The sequence below is a fragment of the Heteronotia binoei genome, chromosome 21 (genome assembly GCF_032191835.1).
Source record: "Heteronotia binoei isolate CCM8104 ecotype False Entrance Well chromosome 21, APGP_CSIRO_Hbin_v1, whole genome shotgun sequence".
Lineage (NCBI taxonomy): Eukaryota > Metazoa > Chordata > Lepidosauria > Squamata > Gekkonidae > Heteronotia > Heteronotia binoei.
This window is the reverse complement of record NC_083243.1, coordinates 80565063-80577173: the sequence shown is the minus strand read 5'-3', so window position 1 is coordinate 80577173 and position 12111 is coordinate 80565063. Positions and strand designations below refer to the sequence as shown.

Below are 12111 nucleotides of genomic sequence, written 5' to 3'. Positions count from 1 at the left end.
GTGGATCAAAAACTGGCTGAATAATAGGAAGCAGAGAGTGAGTATAAATGGGCAGTCTTCGCAGTGGAGGACGGTAAGCAGTGGGGTGCCGCAGGGCTCGGTACTGGGTCACATGCTCTTTAACTTGTTCATAAATGATTTAGAGTTGGGAGTGAGCAGTGAAGTGGCCAAATTTGCGGATGACACTAAATTGATCTTCTTCGTGGTCTCTGTGCTTCACACTCATGGGATAGTGCGCCTGCGCCGATCCCCGAATCGGTAACTGAAAAAGCCCGGGATTTTTTCGTGCTCGGCGCCAGTGAGCATGCGCACGCGACCCACTGCGCATGCCCACCAGCGCCCGCGCGACAATCCCGCCAGTTCCTTTCTGACCGCCGCGCTAGAGAGGTTCACTTTCTGCTTTCCCGGTCGGTGAGATTTTTCTTCTCTCGTTTTTTGCCCGTTTCGCTGTGTAAATAGTTCCTTAGTCATAGTGTATAGTTAGATAGTTAGATAGTGGTTAGTTAAAAAAAAAAAAAGCGTTTTTTTCCGTTTGTCTGGCGGCCTTGCCCCTTGGGGCGCTCCGCTTTCGCTTTCCCCCATTTTTTCTCTCAGTCGTTTTTTAACTGAGAGTTTTTTCTCGGGCGGCTGCTTATGGAAAGTCGCTGGGGGTTTTTCAAGCGCTGTCGTGCTTGCGGCAAGAAGATCGCCCCTCCGGACGGCCATTCCCTTTGCCTGCTGTGCCTTGGAGAAACGCACATTCCCTTTGCCTGCTGTGCCTTGGAGAAACGTAGAGTCGTGTCCGCATTGCCTTCGGTTCTCTAAACAGACTAGAAAGAACCGCGCGGCTCGATTATCGGCAGCACTGACTGAATCGGCGCTTCGGCCTCATCGACCGATGGAGTCATCGGCACCGAAGTCGACCGACACCCCGGCACAGGAGCTCGCATCGGCCGATGCCGCTCCGATATTGACTTTGGATCTGCCGGAGGAGCGTGGCGCTACAAACCGTTCCCACGAGGGCTTGAGTACGCCCGCTGAGAAACGCCGAGAGGACTCGGGGACCCGAGCTCCTAAGAAGGCGAAGTCGAAGGAGAAGCGCAAGCGACCCCGCACTCCTTCCCCGTCGGGCGATGCATCGACTTCGACAAAACCGTCAAAGTCGGCGCGGGTCTCTCCGATTCGGAGTCCATCAGTCCGTCGGCTGTCGGCGTCGGAGCACGAGCCTGAGATCGACCTCACACAACGGTCCTCATCTTCCGGCTCCCGTCGGCGGTCAATCAGTGATTCGGCGTCGGAGGTGGATGCTTCGGCACCGGTCATAGACCCGCCGTTCAAGCCCCGACAGAGGCGAGAGCGATTTCCCGTTCTCCAGCGCTTCCCGATACCACCATGGGAATAGCGCAGGTGGCAGCCTCCCTACTCCAGATATGAATCCGTTCGTTGGTACCCCGACGAGTATCCGGACTGGGAGCAAGCGTCGGAGTTTTCTTCGATGTCGAGGGTTTCGCATTGATCCCGGAAGGCGTCGGCATCGGTTTCGGTTCCCCCAGACCGTCAGCTGGTTCCGATCGAGACCCCGCTAAGACCACCGCTGACTCAGCTTCCACCTCGAGAGTCGACCCCGATGCTCTCGGAGCACTCTACCCAGCGAGACTCCTCTTCGTCGGAGTCGGAAACTGAAGAGCAGGAGTTGGAACCCTCACCGGGTCCCCAAACGGCGGAAGATCTCCCGATTTCGCCGTCGGAGGATCTTAAGTCTTACGGAGACCTCGTGAGGCGAATTGCTGCTACTCTCAAACTGCCTGTGACTCAGCCGGAGCCTGTAGTGGATGACAACGTGTTTGACATCATGCAACGGAACACGTCCACTGCAGTGGCCCTGCCGGTCACCAAGGTGATCCTTCAGGCCATCAAGGAACCTTGGAAGAAGCCTTCTTCGACACCGGTCTCTTCCAAACGGCTGGACCATATGTACAGGGTCCAGGAGGCAGGGGCCGAATTCTTATTTACCCACCCGCGTCCGAACTCGGTGGTGGTCTCATCCTCATCGAAGGCCAGGAAGGTGCATTCCTCCCCGCAGGACAAGGAGGGCAGGAAGATCGACGTAATGGGCCGCAAGGTCTATTCAGCGGGGGCACTCGGCATTAAGGTGGCCAACTACGCTGCATGCATGGCCAGATATCAGTATGCAGTGTGGGAACAGCTCTCCCCCTTCCTCTCCTCTTTAAGCGAGGACAAGAAGACGGCGGCAATGAAATTGCAGAAGGAAGGCCTCGTTGTGGCCAGACAGCAGCTGGCCGCGGCGAAACATATGGTTGAGGCTTCAGCCAAGGCTATTACTTCGGCAGTTTGCATCCGCCGGCACTCCTGGCTCAGGTCAACGGCACTTCATCAGGACACCAAGACCTTTATTGAAGACTTACCCTTTGAGGGTGATGGACTTTTCAGCACCACAACTGACACGGCGCTGCAAGAGTTTGACAAGAGTGTCAAGACGTCTAGGAACTTGGGTGTCCAGTCGTCCTCCAAGTCCCCTAAATCCAAGCAATGGTCCAAACCCTGGTCCAAAAAACCGTACCAAAAGTTCTCCCCGGAGCAGTGGCGTCCTCGTTCTCAACAGCCCGAACGACCATCCTACTCCGGTAACGGCAGAAACCGTTACGGGGGCCAGCCTTCTAATAAGTCTAAAGGGGCCCGGCCACAGAAGCAGGGGGTTTGACTTCCCGCTGGCACGCGTCATCGCTCCCACTGTCGACTCCTCCATCCGTCTACGCCCTTTCCTGCCTGCCTGGGAGTTGATCTCCACAGACAGGTGGGCTCTGTCCATCGTGAAAGAGGGCTACATAATAGAATTTATTCAGACCCCAGACCAGTCCGTGGTAGTTACCACTCCCCCTTCCCCACCTCTGCTGGCGGAGGTGAACAACCTCCTACAGAAACAAGCCATAGAGGAAGTTCCATTGGAGGCCAGGACAGGAGGTTTTTACTCCCGCTACTTCCTGGTCCCCAAACGGGACGGGGGCCTGAGGCCTATCATGGACCTTCGGAGTCTGAACAAATTTATTCGGTACCAGAAGTTCAGAATGGCCACGCTGCAAACAATCCTGCCCCTCATCAATCAAGGGGACTGGATGGCGACCCTGGATCTCAAGGATGCCTATTTTCATGTCAGCATTCATCCTGCGTTCAGGCGTTTCCTAAGGTTTGCAGTGGGTGCTCGGCATTTCCAATTCAGGGCCCTGCCGTTTGGACTGTCTACTGCCCCTCGGGTGTTCACGAAGCTGATGAGTGTGGTGGCTGCCCATCTTCGTCTGCAGGGAGTCGTCGTCTTCCCATACATCGACGACTGGCTTCTTGTGGCGAGGTCGAGGGAGAGTCTCACAACACACATTGCTATCACTCTGCGCCTTCTCGGCACCCTGGGGCTGCAGATCAACCTGGAGAAGTCCCATCTCACTCCTTCAAGGACAGTCCAGTTCATAGGGGCTCTATTGGACACACAGCAGCATCGAGCATTTCTTCCTTCGCAGAGAGCGAAGGACATCATCGATCTGGTACAGCTTCTTCGAAGACGGCAGTGGGGCACAGCCCAGCAGCTCCAGCGGATGCTGGGGTTGATGGCTGCGACGACAAGCGTGCTACGCTTCGCAAGACTGCACATGAGAGGCCTACAGTTATGGTTCTTGCGCCATTTTCGACCTCTCAGAGACTCACCTCGAAAGAGGTTCACCATTCCACTGGGGACTCTCCGCTCACTGCAATGGTGGGGAGTAGAGAGCAACATCTGCCAAGGGGCTCCTTTTCATCTGCCGACCCCTACAGTGACCATCGCTACCGATGCTTCCATGTGGGGGTGGGGAGCTCATCTGGAAGATCTATGTGTGGGAGGCAAGTGGACACCAAAACTGAGCCGGTGCCATATAAACTATCTAGAACTGCTGGCGGTTCACTTCGCCCTTCGATCTTTCCGCCCACTGTTAGCGGGAAAGACTGTGGCATTGCTTACGGACAACACCACTGCCCTGTGCTATATAAACAGACAGGGGGGGACGGTGTCTCGCAGGCTATGCTCGCTGGCGATAGACCTCTGGGAGGAGTGCCTCCAGTGGGACATTTTTGTAAAGGCCACACATCTGCCGGGGGTCCTCAACATACAGGCGGACTTTCTCAGCAGGGGGGGAGCCTCCCCACACGAATGGGAACTGCATTGGAGGTTCCTAGAGCCAGTGTTCCAACTTTGGGGCTACCCGCAGTTGGATGTTTTTGCCACAGCGCAGAACAAGAAGTGCCCCTTTTTGGGGCAACTCCCTATTTATACAAACAGTGAAGTCCCCACCTTTTTGGGCAACTCCCTATTTATACAAACAGTGAAATCAATAACATTATGGTCACTGTTCCCAAGCGGCGCAATCACTTTTACATCTCTCACCAAGTCTTGGGCATTACTTAGGACCAGATCCAGGATCGCCCCACCCCTGGTAGGTTCTGAGACCATCTGCTCCATAGCACAGTCATTGAGAGCATCAAGAAACTCAATCTCTTTCTCTCGACCAGAACACATATTGACCCAATCAATCAGTCTTGAAACCACAGCCAAAGGCCAAAATCTTGGAGTTGATAGTGTGTGAAGAAGGAGACTCTGGTGTTGCAGTGACAAGACAGGATGTAAAGGATCTCACAGAAATACATCTCTATAATGGATGGAAGACATGGATGATACCATTCCTGGCATGATGGGACAGCTGTTCAGTGACTCAGTCTCACTATGGGTACTCAGGTGAGGGTGTCCTCCTTGACAGCAAGATTAGTGATTCCTACATGAGTCTCTCCATTCCAAGATAAAGACAAATGGGACTGCGACCAAAAGTCAGAAGAAAAGGCCCTGGAAGTCCTCTGGTATTAAGATAAGAGCAGTAACTGATCCTGAAGAGACCATGGCACTGAAGCCAATGGACAAGATTATCTAAGTAGACACTCCTCAAACTGGCCTTCTGATACTGAGTCAAAAGGAACTTGAGAGGTCTCAATGACAGGCAATGATAGCAATGGGATACCTGCTAACATAGTGGCACTGGAATTTATCTTGCAAACTCACATTGCAGTGGATAACAGCACCAGAGGAGTGGAGAGAAGCATAATAGCTCACACATGATCTTTAGTTTCAAAGAGGCCAATGAAATCACAGACAGATGATGCTTTGACTTCTGGGCCATGACTTGGGGGGGGGGCAGGGACATGGACGGAGAGAGAGAGGCAGAGGTGTGTGTGCGTGTGAGAGAGATTGTTTATTTAATTCAATTTATACCCTGCTCCTTTTCCTGCTAAGCAAGGCTCCAGGCAGCTTCCAACAATTAAATATACAGTAAAATCAATATTACAGTTTTAAAACCCAAATTTACATTTTAAAAACCTAAGCCATCACCTACTATGTCAGATGTCACCCAACAATGTATCATAGGTGGGCAAAGAGAGGTGGAAAGAAAAGGGAGGCCAGCTGATAACCATCACTGTCCTCAACCATATGCCTGGTCGAACATCTTTGTCATACAGGCCCTGCAGAACTGAACCTAGTCTTGCAGGGCCCACATCTCATTAGGCAGAGAGTCCCACCAGGTTGGGACCAGAGCCAAAAAGGCCCCAGTCCTGGTAAGTGACAGCTGGACTGCTTTGGGGCCAGGGATTACCAGTATGTTGTTACCAGATGAGTGTAATGCTCTTTGGGGGGATATATAGGGAGACGTCCCATAGATATGATGGGCCCAGACTGTTTAGGGTTTTGAAGATAAGTACCAAAACCTTGAAACTGATTCTGTACTCAATCTGGAGCCAGTGCACCTAATAGAGCACAGGCTGTATATGTGCTCTCAAAGTGGTCCCAGTAAGGACCCACACTACTGCATTCCGACAAGCTGAAGTTTCTGGAGCAAGTTCAGGGGCCGTCCTACATAGAGTGAATTACAGTAATCTAATCTAGAGGTGACTGTTGTGTGGATCACCGTGGCCAGGTCTGTACGGGACAAGGAGGGGACCAGAAGTCTGGCTTGGCAAAGAAAGAAAAATGCTGCCTTGGCTGTGTTTGCTACCTGAGCCTCCAATGAAAAGGAAGCATCTAAGAGGGAGCTGGTACTAGCTGTACTCCATCAAGAGTAGGAAAGTGAATTCCCCAACCTAGGTTCCTCCAGCCTCCATAGGAACTCTGTCTTTGATGGGTTCAGTTTCAGAGGGCTCTGCTTTAACCATCCCATGACAGCGTCCAGACAACTGGTCACATCTTCTGGGATGATATGTATCCATCCACCCATCCATCCATCAATAGACACAACTGGGTGTAAGCTGCATAGTGATGATCCCTGGCCTGAAACTCTTGACTAACTGGGTGAGAGGGTGCATATAAATGTTGAACAACAATGGGGAGAGGATGTGGTGCATGAAGCAAGAGTCCTTAGAAGAATACTTAAAAACTGAGTTGCCATTGCCAGACCGCTGAGAAGGCACTGAGGTTGAAGCAGCCTGCAACAGTGTAGTACATGCGACAATTCCCCACCCACTACTAGGATTATCTCTCAAAAGGTATCCCAGAAACAAATCTGATTTTGGCAGGCCAACTTCTACCAACAGACATAGATCATAAAGTAGTAACAAAATCCTGTGACATACACAACCGATGAATCTGTGAAATCATCAAGTGATTTTGTAATATTTACAAACTAGTAAAATATACTATATCATATTAATATCACTTAAAGTAACAAAAGCAGCAAACACCTAAATATTACAAAGTTCAGTGAATCAGCTTTTCTTTAAGGATTGCTGCTCACAGTACAAGAGAATATTTCTATGGAGATGGTATAAGTTATCTAGTCACTTAACAATCATTTGTGGATCAGGACTTAGCTGAAATATTACTTATGCATTTTTCACCAACTAAAAACCTCTTAGAACCAATGCTTCCTCTAAGCCAGGGGTGTAAAACATGCGGCCTGGGAGTTGAATCAGGCCCCCGGAGGACTCCTATCAGGCCCCTAAGCAACTGGCTATTATCTGCTTCCTTTTGCATCACAACTTGTTTTGCCAGGCTTGCTCAATCACATGCGAACTACAGAGCAAAGCCTCTATTTTCTCCATTGGCTGAAGTCCCTTGGGGAGGAAGGGGGAGGGAAAGCTTGCTTTGCCAGGCTTTCAATTACACAGCAAGGTTACTGAGCCAAGCCTCTCTTCCTTCTATTGGCTGATGCTCCTTCCCCTTCTGATCCCGTGGAAGGAAGGAAATAGCAAGAGTTCCCTGGATTGCAAGGGAGAGATAGAAAGAAAACGCCTTTAAGACCAACGCATGCTAATATTTGATAACCTTGCTCTGATTAGAGTATTTCCCTAGTGCTAAGGTAGCCTGCCTGTTTGCTAGTTTATATATCTTAAGCCTGCTTGTTAGTTTGTTTTATCTTCTGCCAATGTTATAATTTATGATACTTCAGCCTGCCAACATCACTGGTGATTAGAGATTTTCTGTTTAGTTGAACTCCTCCCTGCCAACTGATTTAGTTTATAGCTAAATAATTATTTCATACCCTCCCTGGCTTTTTGTAAATCAATAAATATACTTTTTGGTTTTGAATTTGAAAATGCCTGGTACTTATTTTTCTGACAGGATTTTATTTGGTGTGCCTGAGGTACTGGTTGAAAGTGATTGAAAAAAATCATAGCGGTCACTTTCCCCCAAGCTGACCCTGACGGTCCCTCACACTTGCATTTATAACAGTGACAAAGTTGTCCGTAAGTATAGTGACCTCAACAAATACTTTAAAATATGTTGTTGTTTGGTAATTCTGGAACAGGACCTATGCTGCAGTCTTGCTGCTCAAAGTAGCACTCTTGGATCTTGGTCCTCCCTGTCTCTTCTTGAAAAGACCCTGCAGGCCAGCATATTTAAGCTTCCATGAGCTGGTTGTGAGGCTTAAGTTCTGACACGCAGTTGAATCTGAATTTTTTTCTTTTGTGACACCTTTGCTCCAGTCTTTTGCATAATATTTCAGATTACCAGCCCCCCAACAAACAATATTTAGCTTCAATAAACAAACAAACTGCATTTTATAAACCACCTTGGGTCATAACTGGGGAGAAAAACAGGGCAGATGTATTTGAATAAATATGTAGTTGGGAAAATATTTGAAATACCTCAGTGTCGGCCTCCTATTCTTAGGAAACAGTAATCAAATTCTGGATGCTGGCCCTGTAGAGTGCTTCATAACATTTTCAAAAGCCTAGTGCCATGATTCTGAAAACTCTCATAACCATATGTAACAGATTGTATTTTTAAAAAACTTAGAAGTGTTCTGTAAACAGAATGAAGGACTGTGAAGGGTTTATTATTCACAGAAACAAAAGAGCCTTAAATGACAGCAGGGCAGGCCCTAGACTATCTGTAACCCTAGTCAAGGCTAACTTCTGGCATCCTTCCCCCCCCTGCACTGATAACCACATGGGGGGCACCCAGTTTGCCTAGTGGCAAGACCGGCCCCGAGTGACAGGCTGCTCCAAGGAGTGTAATTAGTTACCATGAGCTGAGCAGAAAGGCTTGAGAACTGGATGCTGAGGAGAATTCAGTCTGATTTCCGCCTGAGCTGAAAAGAGTCAAATACTGGTTCGGAATTCAGCCCTGACTGAGAGCAGTTTAATACAGACAGGAAAAATGGGGAAAGTTGGCAAGGATGTGGGTAGTTAACATAGATTCCTGTTTGGTCCCAGGAAAGGGGATACATCTTCTAGAGAGAGAGAAGAAATTTCCCTATCCAGTCTAAACAGAGTGATAGCTCTGAAGAGTACAGAGGTCCCTGGTATGGTGTGGTTAGAAACTGCCTTTAGAGACAAGAGTTAGTTAAAAACTCAAGACAAGTACTGGTGTTTCAAGAGAAGGGGTTTGAGTATTCGAAAGAGTGTACCAGTATACTGGAAACGAAGAGCGTTAGAGAATACTCAAAGTGTTCTGAAGTGTTTTGTGAAAACACTGGACCAAAAGCCTCTCAACATAAAGATTTAAGTCACTGTGGAAAAAAAACCCTCTCATTGGCCTGAAACATAAGAATTAAAGTCTGAGCATGTGCTGATTTTACTTCAGTTATTTATATTGAGTTAACTTAAAAATTTTACCCCCGATTTCATGATCTGACCCTTCCTCTTAATTTGGAATACAAAAACGTCTCGAGTGCCAGTTAAGTTAAAGAAAAATGGAGAGAAAATCTTTCTGCTGAGAGAGGGAAAGTGGAAGGAGGCATCATACCATACCACTAGGATATTTTTATCACTATGCATGACAATTATTCTCTTTTATCAGAATCATTTAATTATAACTCCCCTTTCCATTTCAAAGAACTGCATAAGCTTACCAGTGTTTCAATGTTCACTACATCTTCACTTCGATAGCCAGATATATCATCAACTGTCTCGTCTGCAGAATCATCAGTCTTTTCATCGTTGTCTGTGTCATCCATGGTAATGTCAATAATATCTGCACAATCTTTTCTGCAGTGGTTTGTTTTCACAGTACTCTGTTTTGTGCATCTAACTAATTTATCAACACATTGATCAGCATCCATGTTTTGATTTTCTAAAGAAACTGACCGCGTAGATGTTTTGCTACAAGGCCTGCTGATTTGAGAAAGGCTATCTTTAACAGTCTGACCATCTTCCTGAAAACCAGTAGTGATTGTTTTAGGAGCAGATGAGCTACAGTTCACCTGAAAATCTGCATCTCTTTTAGCTAAAGACTCTTGAGCACTATCCACACACTTTTTTCTTGATGTATCATTTTGAGTTTTGGCACTATTGACTTTGGGTTTCCCTTTCTCTTCTTCCCTTCCTCTCTCCACTGCAGTAACATTGTCTCCATTTGGCTTTCTGTTTCTCCACAGTGCTTTCAGATCTTTCTTCTCACATTGACTCAAAGGTGATTTAGTCTTTTTCTGCAGCTTCTCTCTAGATTCCATGTGGATTTTGTGCTTACCCCATGGTTTCTGGGACTGTACATCAACAAACATCTCTTCCATTTCCAAATGTGTCTGCTCAGCTCCTCCTGAATTAGTAGCAAAATGTTGCGTTTTGACAGACTGTGTTTGCTCCTCATTTGAGCCTTCTAAATTTGTAATGTCCTCAGAAACATTTTCTGAACTATATGGTACTTCATCATGGGTACCTTCAGAATGTTTGAGATTCTGTTTCTTCTTAATCTTCAACTTGATTTCATCACATTTTATTTTCTCACCAAGATAGGAGTGGTCTGATGATACAGCATCAGGCTGGGAGCTAGGAGCCCCGCTTGATAATTTTTCAACATTGTCTGCATCCCTTTCAATCACCTCTAGAGCAACAACATTTCTATTGCATATGATCCCTTCAGAGTGGGAATCTGTTCTTTTTGCTGGCATGTCATTTTCTTCCATCTTGATATTCGACACTGTGATATCTGACTCAATAGCCTCAACTGCTTTTGTATAAGATGTCTTTTCTTCTATATGAACAGCATGGAACTTGTCTCTCTCACTGTTATTTTTTACTTCAAAAGACCCAACTTGTTTCACCATGGAATCTGAGGCACTTTTTTGCCCTGGAAACTGAAGCAATGAAAAACTGCCAGTCTGAAGAGGAACTAGACTAGATGTACTACTTGGTTGTCCAACAATCTTTGAATCTGCACCAGTCTCAGATGCAGTGCTTTTTAGTCCTGAAGGAGAAATTCTCAGAGTCAGAGTGCCAGCTTGAGACAGAGGAACTAATACTGGAGGAATAACAGGTGTCCCTTGAGTAGCTGAAACAGGAAGTGCAGGCACAGATTTATGAGTCTGCAATGTCTGGTTTACGGAAGGAGATGGGAGCAAAGCAGAAGTGGCCCCAGTAGAACTGGATGTAGGTGACATCAAGGGATCTACAATGGTAGGGGGTGCTAACAACATGGAAGTGGCCTCAGTACTAGAGGATGCAGGTAACACTGAAGAAGCCTCAGTAGCAGGAAGCACTGACAAAGCTGAACTGGCCCCAGTAGTAGGGAACGTAGACAAAGATGAATGTGGTGCAGGCAACATTGGAGTGGCTGTGGTGGTTGGGGTGACAGCCAATGCTAAGGGGGTCTCTGTGGTCAGGGATGCCAGAGGAGGAGAAGGATTCATGGACAAAACTGAAGTAGCCGTGGTGGTCACAGATGTAACTGAAGTGGACTGGCATACAGATGCATCTTGAAATTTTGAAGGTCCAGGCAACTGGATTCCTACAACAGATCCTGTAACAAGTGAGTGAGAAAGACAAAATGCATTAGTCCTTGCCACTGTTTTTGATATGATGAAGGCACAGATTTAACAGTCTGCAGGACTCTACATTACAGCTCCAGATTTTCTACTTGACTTTAACTGATCAAACGGAACCACATCAGAACTCTTTAATTGTCTAGTATCACCTTCCATATACTTAAGAGAAGCCTTATTGCCACCCAATTTCAAACAATGTCAACTCCCATGTTAGCTGGCCACCATTTGCAAAAACCAGCTTCTCGTCAAGTGTATAGCTGAAGAGCTCTGGAACTGTAGGACTTCCCCTACTATATTCTGTTTTGCAATCTTTATCTGGCTCCCAGGTCCAAGTTTCTTGTAGCCATTTTAGCCAGGTTAGCTTTGTGCTAGTGGTAAATAAAATAATCTTTCTGATGACACTCTGCATGTTACCTATATCTATATGATGTCTTTGTATGCATTAGTTGCAAAGAAAATCCATGTGAAATTTTTGTTAACATTTACTGCACTAAAATTTATGTTATGTTTTGTCCCTGGACATTTTAACACTGATCGGGCACTTGTTTTTGTTACACTGTAACAGGCTTCTTACCTACTTACATTACAGAAAAGGAATGCATGTTAGGCATCTCAAGCAGACTTAAAACACATATGGAAGAGTCATGTAAAGAAACTAAGTATTTCTGGCAGGTACCCATATAGGTCTGGAACAGAAAAGCAAGATCCAAGTTCAGCAGCACCTCAAAGTCCAACAAGATTTCAGGGCCATAAGCTTTCAAGAGTCAAGGTTCCCTCTGTCAAATCTTCCCCTTGAACCACTGGTTATATTATAATGAACTCATGAAGCCTCCTTATT

At 46.9% G+C, this 12111-nt stretch overlaps 1 protein-coding gene across 1 annotated transcript in view; it reads right to left on the bottom strand.

The window, feature by feature from the left end:
• LOC132590003 (MAX gene-associated protein-like) overlaps positions 1–12111 on the bottom strand; it is a 94937-nt gene that overhangs the window by 25184 nt on the left and 57642 nt on the right. Inside the window, exon 18 of the mRNA XM_060262821.1 lies at positions 9363–11248. Coding sequence (XP_060118804.1) covers positions 9363–11248 — 1886 coding nt within the window. The remainder of the gene's footprint in view (positions 1–9362; positions 11249–12111) is intronic.